Source organism: Alligator mississippiensis, chromosome 2, assembly GCF_030867095.1.
Source record: "Alligator mississippiensis isolate rAllMis1 chromosome 2, rAllMis1, whole genome shotgun sequence".
NCBI classification, from domain to species: domain Eukaryota; kingdom Metazoa; phylum Chordata; order Crocodylia; family Alligatoridae; genus Alligator; species Alligator mississippiensis.
Genome location: NC_081825.1, coordinates 177,204,772 through 177,224,468, shown reverse-complemented (window position 1 = coordinate 177,224,468; position 19,697 = coordinate 177,204,772). Strand labels below are relative to the sequence as shown.

General features: G+C 50.1%; 1 protein-coding gene across 1 annotated transcript; it reads left to right on the top strand.

Annotated features, from left to right (window-relative positions):
* The first annotated feature begins 65 nt into the window (after positions 1–65).
* Positions 66–9,654, top strand: PRPF19 (pre-mRNA processing factor 19). The gene is made up of 16 exons (XM_059722482.1): positions 66–457; positions 3,749–3,898; positions 4,279–4,355; positions 4,512–4,653; positions 4,927–5,000; positions 5,091–5,153; positions 5,353–5,394; positions 5,591–5,665; positions 6,639–6,714; positions 7,022–7,131; positions 7,357–7,512; positions 7,660–7,729; positions 7,946–8,031; positions 8,437–8,607; positions 8,866–8,971; positions 9,098–9,654. The coding sequence occupies exons 1-16, from the start codon at positions 439–441 to the stop codon at positions 9,193–9,195; spliced, it is 1,515 nt and encodes a 504-aa protein (XP_059578465.1). The 5' UTR covers positions 66–438; the 3' UTR covers positions 9,196–9,654.
* Positions 9,655–19,697: the final 10,043 nt, after the last annotated feature.

Sequence of the window (19,697 nt, the reverse complement as noted above, 5' to 3'; positions counted from 1 at the left end):
GACGGTTGTGGGTCGGAAGCCGCCTCGCGCGCGGGGCATGACGGGAGCAACAGGTCCCACGAGGGTCTCTTAGGCGCCGCGGGCGCTCGGTTGCCACGGCAACGCGCCGCCGCCCGGGGCATGCCGGGAAGGGAGGCTGTGCTCGGTGGGATTCGCGGCCTGGCAGGCGGAACTGGTACACTGGTCCCACAGGTCGCTGGCCGCCAGTGGCAGCTCCCCGCTCCGCCTCGGGGCGGGCCCCCCAAACACATTCGCAGACGGAAGTGGTCGGCGCGGCCCTGCCGCGGGGCTTGGTGGGAGGACCAGAGCGAGAGGGACCGTCCCCCTGTCCCCGCGTCCCCCTCGTGGGCCTGGCACACACGCGCCAGAAGCAGAACCCCGTGACCCGGAAGCAGAAACCGGAGCCAGAGCGAGGCGGGCTCGGGACCAGCAGCCGCCATGGCCCTGATCTGCTCGAGTGAGTGCGGTGCGGCGCGGGGGAGCGAGCGCGGCCCCGTTCCCTAAGCGCTCCGGCCGGAGGCGCTGCCACCTTTCCCGCGCTGGAGGCTGCGGCGCGCAGCCCCCCGGGGGCGGCCGCGGGGCGGGTCGGGGTGGGGAGCGGGGCCGCCCCGCAGCCAGCGGCCTGCTTCTGGGCACCGCTGTCAGCAGGTCCCGGGGGCGGCTGCGCCCCGAGCAGGGAGAGGCGAAGCCCCTGCAGCCCGTGTCAGGCCGGAGCCGGGGGAACGGGTCTTCCCGAGCCCAGATGTGGGGATGGTCTGATCCTGAGCGCGGGGCCATGGCCCCCCTGGCCAGGAGCCTCCGGTCTTGGTCCCAGCAGGCGCACTGACACAGCCCAACCCTGGGACAACCCAGAGAGTTCAAATACAAATCTGTAGTGTACTTCTAGAGGGTTGAACCAAATCCTGCCCTTAATGTCCCCCCCACTCCTCCCCCAGCCCCCTGGGGGTCAGCCAGAGAGAGTGCAGCGAAGGGCAGTGAAAACCCGTGGCAGGGCTGGGGCATGTGACTTGTGAGGAGCTGAGGGAACTGGGTTTATTTCATCTAGAGAAGAGGAGACTAAGAGGGGATTTAATAGCAGCCTTTAACTACCTGAAGGAGGGTTCGAAAGAGGATGGAGCTAGGCTGTTCTCAGTGGTGACAGATGACAGAACAAGGAGCAATGATCTCAAGTTGCAGCAAGGGAAGTTTAGCTTAGGTATTAGGAAAAACTTTCTCACTAGGAAGGTAGTAAAGCACTGGAACAGGTTACCCAGAGATGTGGTGGAAGCCCCATCCTTGTAGGTTTTTAAGACCTGGCTAGAGAAAGCCTTGGCTGGGATGATCTAGTTGGGGATGGTCCTGCTTTGAGCAGAGGTTGGACGAGATGACCTCCTGACGTCCCTTCCAACACTCACTTTCTGTGATTCTGTCATTTTGCCCTAGGGTGAAGGTTCAGCTCATTGACCGCTCCTTTGATGTGGAAACAGTCGGGGTTGAAGTTTGGGATGTGTGGCAGTTTCCACCCTAGTTCTTTGTTCAGCTTCAGACACCCTTCCCAGATGTTCCCTCCCCTGGCCTAACATTTTTCAGCATTAGCTTGAGATCAAAAGTTAATTTTTAAGCAATACGTGATCAACATTGTCTTAGCTCAGGTATGAAAGTGCCAGAAAAACAGCTTACTTAGGGCCCTCCTACACATTCCAATTAAAGCTGGAAAGAAATCAGCTATAGAGTTGTTATAACTTTTCAAGAACTTTATGGCTGGTCTAAATGGGTTGTGCGATTAAACAGTTAATTGTGTAAATATATGTAACATGTAGCAGGGGCTACAGGAATCTGATACATTTTCCATCTTACTGTGACTTTTCCTGCTGATGGGATAGGAGAATGTCTCTGGGCATGCAGACGAGCCTCTGAACTAGTGGCTCGTGTGCATTTGTATTGTGCAGTGATTCTCAATTAGGGTGCTGTGCAACCCTGGGTTGCCATGAGTCATTGGTGTAGTGTGTTACCACTGGGGATGTGGTTTATGATTAGGGCCCCTAGGTGTGTCAGTAGTATCAATAATGATGAGGGGGTTGACATACACACCTGCCATTTGGCAAGGCACTTGGAGTCCTTCCTGGTTGGGCAGGAACAGTGTGTGTAAGTGCTGATAAAGGTACCACAGTTCCCCTGTGGTGGGTGCAGACTCCAAGGGCTCCATTGGCAGGATATTGAGGGCAAAGTGATGTACATTGCTGAGCCCAAGAGGTTACTTGTTAATTATGTAGATATGTATGTATACACATGCATGTATGTACCTACACACATCTCCCCTGCCCCCCCATATTTTTCCATAGTGAAGCTCCAAGCTCAGCAGACAGACCCCTTCTCTCTCATAGAGATGCACTAAGGGTAGGAGAAAGAGATGCTCAGCTCTTATATGATACCTGTCAATGGATCTTGCATAGCTTTACACAGAAGGGCAGTACTGTTATCCCTCTCTTACTGGCGGCGGAGTCTGAGGCACCGAGAGAGGAACGACTTGTACAGGGTCACCTGGCAGTGGCCTATAGAAGAGCTCGGATTATGACCAGCTCTTTGAAGGAGTGCTAGTTAGTGCTAGGCCATACTGCCTTCCTGGTCAGGCTCAGAAACGCAGGGTTTTCTTTGCCAGACCTGTGACTAGGTAGAATCCCAGGTACTTTGCTAGCCCCAGGACTCAGAATTGAAACCAGGTCGTCATGGAAAGCTGCTCCTACCAGTCCTTGAGGCTGGACAAAATTTCAGAAAACTTCCCCAATAGCTCTTCCTGTTCTAACCCTGAGTACTGTACTGAAGGTTTCTTGAATACAAGATAAGTCCTTTTTTTTTTTTTGTACCACATTAAGTAAACCATTTACCACTATCCTGGGCACATCTCTTAGTAATATTAGTAGGACAGGCAAACTGCTGTTGCGATCTATGGTACAGACAACACAGCAGCAGAGATCAATATGTGTGGCATTTTAGGCTCACTTGAATTAGCTTCAGCATTAACTGTCTCACCCTCTAAAGAAAGCCAAGCTGGTGGTTTGAAAGAAAATGAAGAGGCCAGTGTTTCTCTAACTGGGATATATGAGAGGAAGGAACAGGACAGTGTCAGGAAGGAAAGGGGAAATAGAGAAAAAAGATGAAAATATGAACTCAGCAGTTTCTCTTAGGGTGTTGGAGAGGTAACGATGTGGTGAGAGTGATACAGTGTTGTCTAGTATAGAATCATGATACCCAGCACTATAAGAAACTTAAAATAAGGTATGTGATACAATTAAGTTTGAGAACAACTGGAGCTGTGAGCACTGCTAGACTGCAGGTGTTGCGGGAAGGTTTTGATTATAGAAAAATAAAGTGGAAAAGGACCACAGGATGTTCCCAACTCCAGCCTGCTTCTCAAGGCAGCATCATACTTTTCTAAACCAGAAGACAGGTTTAGAAAGCAAATGTTTGTCTAACCTACTCAAACTTCCCAGGATGGAGATGCAGAGGTCAGTGAAGATAAACTTGAGTAAGGATCACAGTAGCAACATGCAAAAAGATGTATGTTGCTCTGTGTGTTATGAGGCTATGGGAAAACTTAACTGATCTCTTGTGCAATCCTGGGAGGCTGAGAGACTGGTTGTTTTATTTATCCTCCCAGGGCTCCCATGTTGCTGAACTGCCCCAGGATGTGGGAGGGGATTCATGCTGCCTGAATTACCCTTCCTGCTTTAATGCCACTCGTGTCTTGTCTGTCTCTGACCCTTTGCAGTTTCGAATGAGGTGCCTGAGCACCCCTGCGTGTCTCCAGTGTCAAATCATGTCTATGAGCGCCGGCTGATTGAAAAGTATATCGCTGAGAATGGCACTGACCCTGTGAACAACCAGCCGTTATCGGAAGAGCAGCTTATTGACATCAAAGGTACCAAGGGCAAAGGAGAAAGGGGGGGGGGGGGGAGGGGGGCAAACCAAGGGGACAACGTTTGAGCCCCTGAGCTGGTACTGTGATTTGGTCACTTTGCTCTGTCTGGTGCTGGACTTCTAGCCTGATAAGCAAGTGAGACACCAGCCCAGATGCTTCAACACAACATAATAAATCCCCTGTATAGATCCACAGTCCACCTGCTACTGCACTAATCACAAAACGACAAATACGTTGAGGGTGTGGCTGGATCTGGATTAATGGAATGGGAGCAGAGGTGCAGGTGGATGAAAGAGGTGCCTTTAAGGAGAGGAAGAGATGGATAATCAGGTTCATCCTGTCTGTTGGCATTAATGTCCCCCTGTGTTTCTCCTTCACAGTTGCCCACCCAATACGACCCAAGCCACCCTCTGCTACCAGCATCCCGGCCATTTTGAAGGCCCTCCAAGATGAGTGGGTAAGTGCCTGACTCCTTCTTGCCATACAAACTATGTTGGGAAGGCAGCCCTCACTGCTGCTCTGAAGTGAGGTCACAGGATCCCCTGTCCGGAGTAGGCAAAAGGAACTTGGTGAGCTGGCTCTGATTCCCCTCATGCTGTGGTTCCTTCTGCAGGATGCTGTTATGCTGCATAGCTTCACGCTTCGCCAGCAGCTGCAAACCACCCGCCAGGAGCTGTCACATGCGCTGTACCAGCATGATGCTGCCTGTCGTGTCATTGCCCGTCTCACCAAAGAGGTCACCGCTGCCAGAGAAGGTAACACGGGGGGGGGGGGGGGTGTCGGCTGACCTGCTGAGGGCTCTGTGCCTGAGCAATGGGGGCGGGGGCGGGGCGGGGCGGGTGAAGGGCATTTAGACTTTGGAGGCTGGTGGGAGTGAGGAGAAGGAAGGGTTTAGCACTATGGAGCAGTGAGATGCTGGTACAGATGATGCAGGGGAAGCAATGCTGTGATGATACTATTGTTCTGTTCCTCTGAGCCCCCAGACAGTTCTGTTTCAACCCCTTGAATCTGTGTTTCTCTCTTTGCAGCCTTGGCCACTCTGAAACCCCAGGCTGGCCTCATCGTTCCCCAAACTGTGCCATCTGCGCAGCCTAACGCTGCGGTGAGTCCACCCTGCATGGATCCATCTCCACATCTCTTTTTTTTCTGTTTCCTCCCCTGGATTTATTGGCCTCTTCTTTCTCCCATTTAGGGTGCTGGAGAGCCAATGGACCTGGGAGAGCTAGTGGGCATGACCCCCGAGATAATCCAGAAGGTAAGGATCTGTTCTCCATCTCTGATTTCACCTGCACCTCATCCTTCCCAGGGGTGGAAGGGAGAATTGCTCCTGTCTTCCTTCAGTCTTGGTCCCTGGGTGGGACAGGGCAGTCAGACAGCTGCCCCACTTGCTAGTCTCTGATTGGCTGGCTTTATAGTTCTTGAACCAAGTTCATTAAACCTCTCTCATCTTGCAGCTTCAAGACAAAGCCACGGTGCTGACTACGGAGCGTAAGAAGGTGAGTGCCTGCTTCCCAGAGCATTTTGCTTCCCTGCAGATCTGGAGGTACTAAGGGTTGTGGGGTACAGGAGCAGGGAGGTAGGATGGGTGTTTGGGGAATGTGCTGTGGGGATGGTGTGACTGCTCCTGGGATAGGGTGGTGAGCATTGAAGCAAGGCCTCAGGAGAACAGCTGTTTTCCCTCCCACCCTGCAGAGAGGCAAAACGGTTCCAGAGGAGTTGGTGAAGCCAGAGGAGCTCAGCAAATACCGCCAGGTGGCCTCGCATGTGGTGAGTGCAGAGATGCAGGAACCAGTGGTTAACATGGGCTGCAAACCTCATTGGTGGTTGGGAATAGCCAGGCAGGCCTTACCCAGATGGAGTGGTCCAGCTTGCCACCAGGGGGCGATTGTTGTGTCCTTTAAAGTGTGGGCTTGATTCCTACCCCAGTGTGACACTAGAGGGTACTGTGCTGCCAGGGATGCTGCCCTGTATCCTCTAGTCCAGTGCTTCTCAATCTTATTTGTACCAATACCCATTTGTAAACATCAATGGCTGGTCCTGACCCAGCGCCCCTCACTCCTGACCTGCTTTCCCCCTCCCCCAGGCCCCAGCCTCCCACTGTGTTGGGCAGGGGGTGTGTGGGGGAAGGGGAAGGGCCAAGCAGCCCCTTGCAGGTTGGAACTTTGACAGCCTGCAAGGGAAAAGCCACAGTTTCCCACGTTTTTCTTTAAAGGAGAATCCATTTTTAAAGTTTGTTCTCAACCCTTTCATATGTTCTTGTGACCCACTTTTGGGTCATGACCCATGGGTTGAAAAACGCTGCTCTAGTCATGCTGAGTCTCCTAGTTGTGTCGTGTATGTGTCGTCTCCCCCCCTTCCCCCTCTCCAGCCTGGCATTTGGCAGTGCTGTGCTGCTGGGGAGGTGATGCTCTTGCCTGGTCTTATCTGGCTGGCTAGTGGTTACTGTTCCTTTTGGCCTCTGGATTCAGAGCCATATCTTCCTTTGCTCTGCTTCCTTTTCTTCTTACTAACTCTCTGGAGCGTGACCAGAGCTGGTACATTTGCTGCTGCAGCTGTACTAAGCAGGGGATTAGGTCTCCCTTCTCCCACAGGCCCTGCTCTAGAGAAATCCCAGGTAGAGCCCAGTTAATGGAGTCCCATACCTAATGCTCCAGATGAAGGTTCCTCCCTGCCTTGAGGGACTGTGTTTCTCTTCCAGCTTAGCTATGGAGCAATTTGATGCCCTCTTTCTTTTGCCCAGGGGCTGCATAGTGCCAGCATCCCAGGGATCCTCGCTCTGGACCTCTGTCCATCTGACACCAACAAGATCCTCACTGGTAAGGGAACTGCTTCTACCCAAGCCTGCTTGACCAGACTGATAGGGCTTTGTCTCCTTTTTGGTTCCAATCTAATGATACGTTGAAGGGCTCAGATACAGGTCACTTGTTTCACTGCTTCCTGGGAACCCAGCCTTTCAGGCTGTGTACCAATTGGGGTAGCAAGGATTTCTCTCCCCAAGGCTGGTTGTGAAGGTTATTCAGAAGGAGTCCCCCTCATTCTTGATGTTGAGTATTTGTGGGGGAGGGGAGGATGAATCTCTGTGGATCTGGGCCTCGTATTTCACAGTCCCTATCCATGTTTCAGGTGGAGCAGATAAAAATGTCATTGTCTTCGACAAGAGCTCAGAGCAGATCCTGGCAACTCTCAAGGGACATACCAAGAAGGTCACCGGTGTAGTGTTTCACCCCTCTCAGGTAAGGGTTGCGGCAAACTGCTTCTTTTCGTATGGCTTCCAGCCCATCTCAGGGGCTGCCTTCTATGAAGGCTGCATCTGCAGCAGTCCGGTCTCTTCCTACAACGTGCTTTTGGGGCTCTTGGATGAGAGGTGGAAATGTCTCCCTCTGATGTGGTTGGACTCCCCCACTGAACCTGGTGGTTGTTAACCCTCGGGCGCATTTTTGCTTTCCCTCCCATTCTAGGAGTTGGTGTTCTCTGCTTCTCCCGACGCCACTATCCGCATCTGGTCTGTCCCAAATGCTTCGTGTGTACAGGTTGTCCGTGCCCATGAGAGCTCTGTGACGGGGCTGAGTCTCCACGCTACGGGTGACTACCTTCTCAGCTCCTCTGATGACCAGGTGAGAGACCATGATCAGAGTTGCATGGGCACTCCCTGTACTTCTGTCCCCTTGCTAGTTTCACCTATCAACTGGGGAGCAGGGGTGAGTGGGGTGTTGAGGAGGGCTGGTTGCAGCACATGGTCATACACTGTTCCTCTCTTTCAGTACTGGGCTTTCTCAGATATCCAGACAGGCCGCGTTCTCACCAAGGTCACGGACGAGAGTTCTGGCTGTGGTAAGGGTTGTATATTTACTGTCCATCATGACCTCATGGACAAAGGGGACTGTGGGGGAAGGCTTATGTTCTATGCCTGTGTTACATAAGTCCTGGAGACCCCTGGCTGGAAGGGGGCTCCATGTTTTCTGGTGTTCTTTTGTGGCCTGCCCTCCCCTCCCCCCCCAGGCTTGGCAGCATTCAGCTACCCATAAACTTCTCTCTTTGCATTTGTAGCTCTTACTTGTGCCCAGTTTCATCCTGATGGACTCATTTTTGGAACAGGAACAATGGACTCTCAGATCAAGATCTGGGACTTGAAGGTATGTCTGGCTTACTGCATGTAACCTCAGCTGGTTCAGAACTTGGTGGGGGAGTAAAGCAAGCTTGGGATTACATAATTATGGCAGAACAGACAAACCAAGTCCTGCTGCCAGTACTCCTCAAGCAGTCTGTTCAGGGCAGTTCAGCAGGGTGGTGACATTTCTTGCTTTCTGAAATCCATGGAAGAATTAAGTCTGCAGCTCTTGTGTTGGCTGTAGACAGAGGTGAGAGATTTACAAGAAATAAATTATTGGCATGAGATGCCATGGGGATCATGGGGCGAGGAAAAAGCTCTTTCCCCCTCAAGAGAACCCTCTTTCTGCCCATGCCATTCTCCAGTTCGCCCTAGATTTGGTTCATTGCTCCCTGCCAGCAAGAGGTGACCTTCTGTCTGTCTTTCTCAGGAACGCACCAATGTGGCCAACTTCCCGGGCCACTCCGGCCCCATCACCAGCATCGCGTTCTCTGAGAATGGTTACTACCTGGCCACGGCCGCTGATGATTCTTCTGTGAAGCTCTGGGATCTGCGTAAACTCAAGAACTTCAAGACGCTGCAGCTGGACAATAACTTTGAGGTGCACATGATTTGCCTGTTCCCCCACCCTCTCCTAGTGGCCATCCCCCAGCTGAGGAGGGTGTGACTTCTCTGTAACTCTTCACCTCCTTACCTTGTGCGGCCTCATTTGATTGAGTTACTCTGTGAGGTGGAGGGAGTTCCTGTATGGGGGTGTGTAGGGACATGCAGGAGTAGTTCCCTCTCTGAAAGCCAGATGACTGGAACAGGTGTGTGAGGAGTGTCCTCTACCTCAGTCTCAAATACCTCTTCCTTGTAGGTGAAGTCCCTCATATTTGATCAGAGTGGCACATACTTGGCCCTGGGTGGCACCGATGTCCAGATCTACATCTGCAAGCAGTGGACGGAGATCCTCCATTTCACAGGTGAGGATCTCAGCTGGAAGAACCAGCAGGCTTGTGTCTCTGTCCCAGAGCGGGATCTATTTAGGTGAATGTAAGAAGCTGAGCTGTAAATTAACCATCTACTCTCTCATGTCGTCTTTCCTACAGAGCACAGTGGCCTGACCACAGGTGTAGCCTTTGGCCACCATGCAAAATTCATCGCTTCAACAGGCATGGACAGGAGCCTTAAGTTCTACAGTCTGTAGCCTCTTCTCCCAGGATCTGGGGGATGGGGGCATGTCCTTTGTTGTAGTGTTGGGGTTAATGGGGGGGAGGCTGGGGATCAGGATAGGGTGGGTGGACTCTGGGGGTGGGTAACACTTGGGGGGGTGGGGGGTGGGCAGGATGATCATTGCTTTCGGTGGGCTTTGGCCGCCTGCTTCATCAGCAGGAAGGGGCTTCATCCCCAGGCCATCACATCTCCTGCACTAAATGGATTTGTTTTCCCGGTTACGTGTTTTGTCTTTCCAGCTTAGATTCCGTTCTGTGATTGTAACAAACAGAAAAAAAACCCATCCACTGACAGGCATCTGTGAATGAGAGCCCAGGGCAGGGGGGGAAGGGAAAGAAAGGGAAGAGGAGTGGGGTGGGTGGGAAGGAGAATGTGCATTTTTGTAAGCAGCTATCTAGTTTCATTAAAAAAATAAAGAGCTATTCATCTTAAAGGACTTGCTGTGAGGATTGTGTGCATGGAGGCTCTGGGGAACCGAAAGGCTAGAGATCCTGTTACTTCCTTTTGCTTCATTGCTCGAGTGCCGCGCGAGTCCTTCTGACAGGAAGATGTGATATGCTCCCTGCCCCTCTTGTCACCTGATCAGAGCACAGTTCTGGATAGGCCACAATAGAAGTTAATTTTTTCAACCAGCTCAGAAAGAGAGCAGTTGTTAGATTGGGTTTGCCCATAGCTTCATATAAAGAGACAAACTGAAATGTTTTGGAGACCCCTGGCTGAGAGACTTGTAAAACAGTTGGGAATGTGCGTCTTCACTATTCCTCTGTGAGATCGTAGAATCATAGAAAATTAGTGTTGGAAGGGACCTCAGGACAATAAGCTGAATATGAGCCAACTGTGTCCTTGTTGCGAAGAAGGCTAATGATTGGGCTGCATTAGTAAGAGTGTTGCCAGCAGATCAAGGGAGGTTATTATTCCCCTCTTCAGCACTGGTGAGGCCACTTTTGGAGTACTGTGTCCAGTTTTGGGCCCTCCACTACAGAAAGGATGTGGACAAATTGGCGAGAGTTCAGCAGAGAGCAACAAAAATGGTTAGGGTCCTGGGGCACAAGATGAGGGAACTGGGCTTATTTAGTCTGGAGAAAGGCTGACCCCCACCCCTCTCCACATGACTGGATGATGCCCACTGCACTGGCTTTGGCCACTGGTTTGGAACCACCATCCAGCCTATGGTTGGACTAGGTATTGCCCACCACCTCCGAAGAGTGTTTCAGAGACCAACAAGAGCTCAGTAAGTCTGTTGCAGATCCAAACATGGAACAATTATTGGTGGCCTCTAAGAAGATGGAGGAAAACTGTAAGAGGCATAGCGCTTCCAGATGTATTGGTAGCAAGGTGCCACCCTGCAGAGGGACAGAAACCATCTTTAGGCTCAGGCACAGAACTGCCTGCCACCTTGGTAAGGCAGTTTCACTTGGAGTTCTTGGGTCTTCCTGAGAGTATCCAACGACGGACAGGTGGAGAGAAAAGCACCAGCACATTCTTAATGCTGCCTTCTAGGTTAAGGGAATGTGCTGTCACCCAGCAGTTGCTATGCAAGACCATACCTGAAATTCTTGGGTTGGAAGGAACCTTGAGGGTCTTCTAGGTCAACCCCCTGCAGGTTTCTTCTGTCTCTATACCATGCCAGACACAGCCTATCCAGCCCCTTGAAAACTTCCAGTGAAGGTGATTCCACAGTATCCACGTTCAGCTTGCTTTGCTGTTTTGTGGTAGTTTTCATGAAATTTTCCCTAAGATTTGATGTAAATCTGTTTTGTGCATCTTAACTCCATTGCCACTTGTTTGGCCCCCTGTGGATAGGGAGATTTCCCTGCCTTGCACCTGGTCAGGTAACTTCCAGTTTGGCTCTATGGGCAAGATAACTCACAATGCCAGTTGCATTGCACTAAAGTTACAGGAACAGCTAGCATGAAGGTCATGTACCTGTCAGAGGTCAGGCTGAGCTTGGATGAGACAGTTCATCTGGATGTATTATGCCCTCTACTGCTGTTTGGGTCCATAGAGATGGAGAGGATCATGCTGGAGCAGGTGGCTTGCTGCATCCTGCTTGCTGTGTGTCTGAAACTTCAGATTGTTTTCAATCAGCCCCTAGGTGGCAGGCTCGTGGTCCTGCAGGGTTACTGCTGGGAAGTGTGGCAGGCTTAGCTCTGGCAGAGATGCACCTGAAGCCCACAATTTAGATGGTAATTAGACACACTGATCAGGCCTGCTAGGTGTTAAAAAGGAGTGACTTCACAGCCACAAGCCCAGCTCTTATGCAATATGGTTGAGTGGGGAAGGGAAGGAGAATTAACCTGGGGCCTTTAACTGTAGGGTGAAAAAGCCAGGCCCTTAGCTCCGAGTTGCCTTCCACCATCACATCAGGGCCTCCAAACGCCTTGTAGTCAATAGATCCATCCACTATAGCCCACCAGGCCTAGCACATTGGAATCAAGCAAGTTTGTTAGTCTATCTGGACTGCTCACAGGAGAATCCCTAGGTGATAGGAAGAAGTGGTCTATGGCTACAGAAAAGTGGGCACTATTTATTGATAAGTGGAAGAGTGTTCCTGCCAAAGTTGCCTGCTGAAGCTACCATGCTTCAGAACAACCATCTGCTTGGGCACCCCAGAGCCAAGTCACTTTAAAAAGTATCATGAGAGTGAGGAAAGCTTGCTGAGAAGGATGTGGGTAGGTGAATAATTCATATAGATAGTTTATCTGTATCTTACTGCTGGGAAGCAAATGATCTTGTCAAAAGACAGTCTGTGGGATCAGGAGGGAGCTGATGGGGTTCTTTCAACTTCATCCTCTGGCCTCTGCCACCCTGCACTTGCACACCAGCAACCACCATGTGAACACAGACTCTGCCTAGCGCTTACTCAGAAGTAGCTCCCAGCCTGAGGGAACTGCAAGCCTGTGCTTCTAGTTAGGATTTCAGCTGCTTGCTGCCTGGGAGGCAGCATCCCAAAGGCAAAGGTGGAGATGATAAAGTAATGGTGGTGATCAGGGCAGAGTAGCTTGGAGGGAGCAGATCCCATGGGCACTAGCTCAGTTCTCTCATCTGAGAATAGGCACCTCGATGTGCAAAGGCATAAGATTTAAGTCATTCCCTGAAACCCCCTTGATCCTTTAGAAAGCTCAGGTAAGTCCTTCACCCCTGCTACTTACCCCGCCAAGCCATGAAGCTGCCCCAGTGCAGGTGCAGAACCCAGAAGCAGGGATGGGTTTGTTCTCCATGGTGGGCCTCTAGCAGTCAGCCCTTCCCCATACTATTCCTTTGAGCAAGCTCTAACTGCAGGCTGTGAATGGTTGTAGGTATTCTCCCATACTCATACAGGCCCCTCAGCTTTCCATCCATTCTTATGCCTTACATGTTTCACTTCTGGTGGGTTGGGAGCTCCTCCATTAACCCCTCCTGTCTGCCAAATTTTTCCCAGTAGCAGGTGGCTAGACGTGGCCTACACCGTACTACCCATTTAGACCCCTGCCTGGGCTCTACAGAGAATTGTTTCTGTTTAGAGATTGGTGTGCTCAGTGCTTGCTCCCAATGGATATTCAGGTAGTTACAATTGTCCTATCACAAAAGTCAGAGCTAGTCAGCATTCTGATGTCATGGTGTGACAGTAGCTAGACAACCTTATGATGTCATGATATGATGGGAGCTGGTTAACTGCATGCCCTCCCCAGCATGTGGGCAGGCTCTGGATTCAGTGCTAGGCCAGCACACAAGTTGCATGTGTTGTGAGGCAGTGCAGTTTTTTATGGATCCGTGCTAAGGTCAGCTAGAGGATCCTTGGTCTTTCTGCTGCTGCCAGCAAGATTTAGGTGCTCTAAGAACCTCACCTTGGTGCTGTATTCTGTCAAATTCATACCAATAGCTGTGGATGGAGCATCTTTATGGAAAGTCCCAGACTCCTGTGGGGACAGTCACACATGTTGCGGTAGAGGAGAGGTACAGCACCTGAGGAAGATGAGCCAGAAGGAAGAGGAGAGCAATGGTCTGAGTTTCTGCCACCTGGGTACCAGCCACATGGAGCCAGCTCTTGTCCATGTCCTTTAAGGAGGGTTGCAGGCCTTGGAGCTTGAGGATGGCAGGACTATTGTGCCAGCATGCCAGGGGCTGGTAAGACCAGGAGATTTGGCTCCAGCACAGCATTAGACCCAAGTTTTTTTCAGGGGGCAGGAAGCACTTCCTTTCTTTGAAGACCTGGAAAGAAGGTCTTGAATGCAAATCCCTGGTCATGAAGATATACTACAAGAGCAGCTTGGGGGAAGAGGTTTCCTTTGACTCCCTCTAAAAGGAAAGCTCAGAAGGAGCCCACTTTATTGATTAGCTGTTGTTTGCAGTTTTAAAGGGGATGGTGCAGCTCCAGCTGGGAAGGACCATCAGATGAATCCCATAGTCCCTGCCATCATACCTGTGCTGCAACACCAAGGAACTGACCCTAAGGAAGACATCCTGCCTTGGGCAGATCCCCAGGGACAAGGGCACCCCTGTCCTATAGCTGAAGAAGCCTTATTCAGCCACTGCTTCCTATCATTCTGGAGTGCCAGGACTGGGGCCTTGTAAGGTCAGTGGTACTGGGGTTGGGTGGGGCTGGGGTGTGACCCAGGTGCTCTGAGGGGCCATGTCCAAAGTGCAAAGCTTCAGGTAAAAGGGAACTATAAGCATTGTATCCTTCAGCTCTAAATCCCTCCTATCAAACCTTCCTGTTACTGTCCCCTTGGTGATCTGCCTGCCTTCTTTCCCCCTCTCTTGCTTACTAATTCAATCTGTTTGTCATGCTCTTTCTGGCCCTTGTTCTCTTGCTGATGTCAGGTTGTTCCTGGGGGAAGTGAAACTCTTCCAAAGGCAACTTTTCGTTGGGCTTGGCAAGAAGTGAAAGGAAACTGCTCCTGAAAATGAGGAACTGAGAGCTCAGCTGCATCCAAGTTCCTGCTCTGAATCAGTCTCTCCTGTTGGGAATGCGCTACTTTCAAGAGGCGAGGCTCAGCAGGCTGTCAGGTCCCCTTAGGTCTTATACCCCTCATTCCCCATTGCCCTTATCTCCCACTGCCACTGTGCAATGAGGTTCTGCCCATCTCAGTGCTGTGTAGGCTTGATGCCTCCGTGAAATTTGATTGCTATCCAGCACAAGGCTATGCTATTCTCATGGTGGTCGTCTTTTATCCTGCTACTGTGCCATGGTAATCTTCAGAAAATTCAATGGCGCAATGGCAGGATAAAAGACCACCACCAAAATGACAGGAAAGGGCTGGACTATAAGCTTGTGACTGCTTTACCCTTCTGTGGAGCACTGCATTGTGTAATTTCTAGCGTGCATATGTGCAGGGGCTTAACATCCTTGTTCTTTCCTGTGTGTGAACATCTCAGGCTGAACTACACTTTCCATGATCCTGGGCACTTCACCCTCTGACAGAGTGGCCGGGCACCTCCTGAGACCTGTGGAGTTTCTTCAGGTTCATGGTTTTGATGATTCCCAGGACACAACTGCATCCTTCCTCAGTCTTCCCATAGAGCAAGTCCTGGAGCTGTCATGTCATAAGTAGAGAGGGCTTGCATGTCTTGGCTGAGGGCTCGAGGCTTTCCCTACCATTTCTGTAATCACATTTGCCCATCTTTAGTTCAGTTATTTTTCCCAAAGCTGTTTGCCCATTATTCTTTATGAGGCTTCAGCAGCTGGTGTTTTGCTGGGTTTTATGTGTGGAACAAATCTGAGCCACCAGAATGAGTGTTTAAATTTGCCACATAAGGTAATGTTGTATGCACACTGGACTGAGGAGGTTTGGAACCTAACACATTTGAAGGAGCCTGAGTTTTCTTCCTAGACCTCTGAGAATCAGGAGAGAACTGTCTGACTGGCTTTGCCCCACTCTAGCCTGCTCCTTACCTGCTCCATACCCATTCATATCCCGTCTGTGCAGGGGAAGTACCACTGTGCTTTGTTAGAGGAGGGTAGGGAGCTGGCAGAACAACACCTGAGCACTGCAATGGAGACTGTTTCACTCTCCCTGTTACTCACACCTACCCACCCCAACACCCTACAGCCCAAACTTACTAGGATATCATAGATTTTTCCTAGATTTTAAGCTAGAAGGATTTGCCAGTAAGGCTCGGAAACCCGGTCATCATCTAGGCTTTTTCTCCCGGGCATGTTGCTGAGGGAAGCCATAGTCATCAGAGAGAGTGCAGATAGAAGCCCAGGGTCTGTACCAGAAACAGGATCTGCAGTGAAGAGAGGAACTTAAGACAGATAATTTGTTTTTTGGGGGGTGGGGGCAGTTGGGGCAGGGGGTGGTATGTAGAAGTATGTAACTGCATAGAAAGCTACAGAGCACTCTTGCTCCTAGGGCAGTTTATCTTTAGCATTAGATAAATGCATTGGCCAATTTAAAGCTGTACCTGCTCCATTCAGCTTCTCCTAAGCATTGGTATTTTCACCAGCCATTTTCTCCCCAAAGACGGCAAGTTCTTTGCCAACATCAGTCAATGCAGGAGTTTCCTCAGGGCAGACTCCATCCAGCACAAGTGAGTACTGATCCACAGCCCTGGCATGACAGGCCGAGCAGGTTTGCACATCAGCTTCAAGGGGCTACTTTGAAGCCATCAATTCTGTTTTGCTTTTACCTTCTGGATAGTGACCATTCCTCACTCCCCAGCCAAAGGGGGACTAGAGGGATATTTGCCTACTTGTGAGTGGGCATGTCTACATATGTGCTTTAATGCACAATATCCTGTTCTAGTGCACATTAAAGCGGCATATAAAAAATGGTGCTAATACTCTAATGTGCACATTAAGCATCACCTGAAAAGCATGCGCTTTTACTACTGTGCGTTAGCGCCAGCCTAATGTGCATTTATTTAGTACCTCATATTGGAGGTACTAAATTTAATGTGCATTTTGAAAAGTGCACTAATGCACATGTAGACATACCCAGTCACTTCTAATATGGCTACAGTCATCATAAGCCAACATGGGATCACTTCTTCCTCAGCTGTATGCAACCCCTTATACTGACTCTGGAGACAGTGCTGAACTTGCCAGTCCCAGTACCCCATGAGACTGGAGCAGCCTCATTCTCCTAAACTTGCTGTCAGTGTGATTGAGGGCTCTCTGGGAAGATCACACTTCTCTGAGAACTCACCAGGGCTAAGATCTCTTCTGTCCCCTTCTTGAGATCCAGGGACCATTAGCCTAATGACGGATGCAAAAGTGAGTCAGGGATTTGGGAAGGCCCAACAGGTGCAGTGGAGGATGCATCATACAAAGAGACAGAGGCCATTGTGAACCCACCTGGCCAGCACAGTGACTCCCTGTTTGGTAAGACTAGAGCAGTCCATATGAACAGATCATGGGGAGGTTGGGGATCTAGTGAGAAGACAGGAAGGCTCAAGAAGACCCACAGATACCAGCAATACCCTCTAGGGATCCCATTGTCCCATGAATTGTTCTGTGCCACCTTACCACAGCATAGTCTATATCTGTGCAACAGAATCTACAACTTAGGTTTCTTTCCCCACAGATGCTCGCTATAACCATTCCACACAATGTTCTTGTTCCCTTCCTGTGTCAAACTAGCATCTCTACATTTTGGTGTATTGCAGCTGGTGCATTGCATCTCTAATTGGGCTGCACGTGAGAAGGTGGGTGAAACCAACTTGAGCCATCTTTGCAAGATGTTGTGGAAGCATATTCTTATCTGGAGAGGATCAGCAGCTGCATCCAATAATATTCACAATCATATCCCTGCTTTAAGATTGATCATGAGGTTATCACTCTTCCCATAGGCTAGGTCCTGGGACAAGAGCAGCCCTGCCCCATAGCTTCATCCACGGCTAACACAGAAACCCTACTTAGCAGACCATTTTCATGGCTAGTGAGTGTGTGGGATTGCCACTTTATGTTATTGATGGAGGAAAGAAGTAGGGCATTAACTACAGACAGAGCTCTGAGGGGCTGGGTCCAAAGTAAATTGTTCTAGGTCAAAAGAAAATGCAATCATTGACTCCCCCAAACATAAATCCATCCTATAGACTCTGATCGTTGTTTTCCCCTTCATACCCCTGTCCTCATCTCCCTCTTACCATTCTCTCTCTCACTCTCTGTGGCTTCTGCAGTATCCCCTGAGCTATTGCTTACATTCTGGGTCAGTGATTTGAGGGGATGGAGTAGGGGGAAGTGAAACTTGTTCAAAGATACTGGTTCTTGGTGGTGGTCAAGGGAGAGGAGAAACTGTTTTTGAAAATGGGGAATCAACACTTCTTCTCTGAGCTTGGCCCAGTGCCATATGTGCTCCCCACAGAGTGCTGCCAGTGGCCTTCAGATATGAACCAGTGGGACTCCTGTTCTCAGAGGCTCAGGCTTCTACTGTTCTGCAAAATCTAATCACTTACAACCTGAACACCTCTATGGTCCTACTTATCTTTCTCACTTGTAGCTTTTACACCCCCTGCTTCGGTGACAAAGGGCTGGAACTCCATGACCTTCAGAACCAAAAGCCAGAGCCACTACTAGCTGAGATGGACTATAGCTGGCCCCTTTGTTACATTTCTGCACCATCCCCTACAGGTGATGGTCCTTTGTTGGGATGACATGATCCCCCCCAAATGGGTGTTGTCCTAAACAATAGTCGCCTACGTGTTCACAACAGCATTTTGGACCATCACAATCAAGTACTGCCACTATGTCCCCATAAAAGAACCCAACTGAGGGCAGGATGCCAACTTGACCTCACATAATTGAAGGCAGGTCAGACTGGGTTTAGCATGCGGGTGGTGGATCTGCAGGAAGTGGTGGTGTACATGCAGTTTGGGTCACTGTGCCCTCTGAGCTGTGTTCTGGCACAAGGCCAGGGCCTGTGGTTGCTGCTGTTGTTATAAGACCTTGGTCATAAATTGTTGTAGTGGGCTCAGTCTAGGCTGCATGGTCCACTAGATACGGTACTAGAAAAGGGAAGCTGGCATCTGGCTCTGGCCCTGCTGTAATTTCTGCTTCTCCTCCCATCATTTGCTGCTCTTTCCTACTTAGTATCTAAGCTCTGAAGGGCAGAGACTGTCTTGTATTGTGTGCATGTATAGTATCTAGCACCATGGAGTTCTGCTCTTCACAGAAGCCTACAGGGGCTTTAATAATGTTAATCATATCAGGGGTGATGACCCTGGCTAGATTCTAACTCTGAGGCGGAAATGCCCCAAAATGGGTATTATTGGTTCTCCCTCTATTTCTCTCATTTCCACAAAGCAAAGGTGGAGGAGCATAAATTAACTGCATGCACATACGCACATGCACACACGCACGTGCACACACACACACACACACACACACACACACACACACACATGCATATAAGTGGGGCAGGAAGAAGGGGACTGCATATGTGATGTGGAAGAGCTGTGACATTTCCCATTGTTGTTCTGTTAATCAGGTTCCTTACCATCCCTAGAGACCAAATGTTCTAAGAGGCATTTTGTATAAAATGAACTCTGGATTTATAAAGTGCATTGCAACTTAACTCTCCCCACATACAGAGAACTAAGCTACAGTGTTTCCTAACCTATCCTGTCCTGAAAAATAATGAATAGGGGTGGTGAGGAACAAGCGGATGGGGCTTGCTATGGGGCGCCATGGGCCTAGGTATGGGAAGGCAGCGGTGTAGTGGAGGTGCTCATAGATGCTTTCCTGTCCCAGTTCCCCACACTTTGCCCTAATGCATGGTTCTGTAATGAGGGCAACATGAAGGACACACATTGACAATCAATTATCTTCCATGAGATGGCTTCTGTCACCCCATTTAGGAACAAGTGAAAGGTTGACCTGGGCCTCATGATACATGCAGCAGTTTCTGTGGCCAACAGCACACAAAAGAGGGCTGCCATCATGCCTGACTGCAACTGACCTCACGGTCCGAATAGCTGGTCATTCATTTATAGCAGATTAAGGAGAAGCCTTTGCTGTGAATTTGGATGAAGGCTTGAACAGACATCCATGGAGCCAGAGCAAGACCCCCATAACCACTCTGCCATTGCTCCTGGCCCTCCCTCATTTGGGAGCCATCTTCTTTATGTCCTCTCCTGTGCAACCAGGTTTTCTATTTTTGAGGTGTGAGTTAGAGAGGTGATTCTCAAATAGGGTGCCACAACACCCTGGGGTGCTGTGACAGGCTTTGAAAGGTGCCACCTAGATAGAAGAGATAAGTGCAGGTTCTTCCCTGACAGCTGCTCCTCCTCCTTGCTGGCCTGTCTTCAAGCAGGTAAGCACTATAATGAACAAATTAGCTTTTGAAATGGGGTGCCACTCAATGCAGAAACGTTATGGAGGCGTGCCTCAAATCTGAAAAGGTTGAGAACCACTGAGTTAGAGGATGACTCCACAACCTGATGGGGCCAGGGCCTTTTCCTGGAGGGGTGAGAAATTGAAGGTCAAATTCCTGCTCTGAGTCAATGTCTCCTGTTCATGTGGCAATATGTGGTGTAAGCACTGCAGTTATCTCC

Excerpts from the sequence above, each read along its gene's own strand:
- PRPF19 (XM_059722482.1), top strand. Across the intron at positions 5,001-5,090 it reads CTGCGCAGCCTAACGCTGCG|GGTGCTGGAGAGCCAATGGA; the intron begins GTGAGTCCACCC and ends TCTCCCATTTAG. Across the intron at positions 7,730-7,945 it reads GGACGAGAGTTCTGGCTGTG|CTCTTACTTGTGCCCAGTTT; the intron begins GTAAGGGTTGTA and ends TTGCATTTGTAG.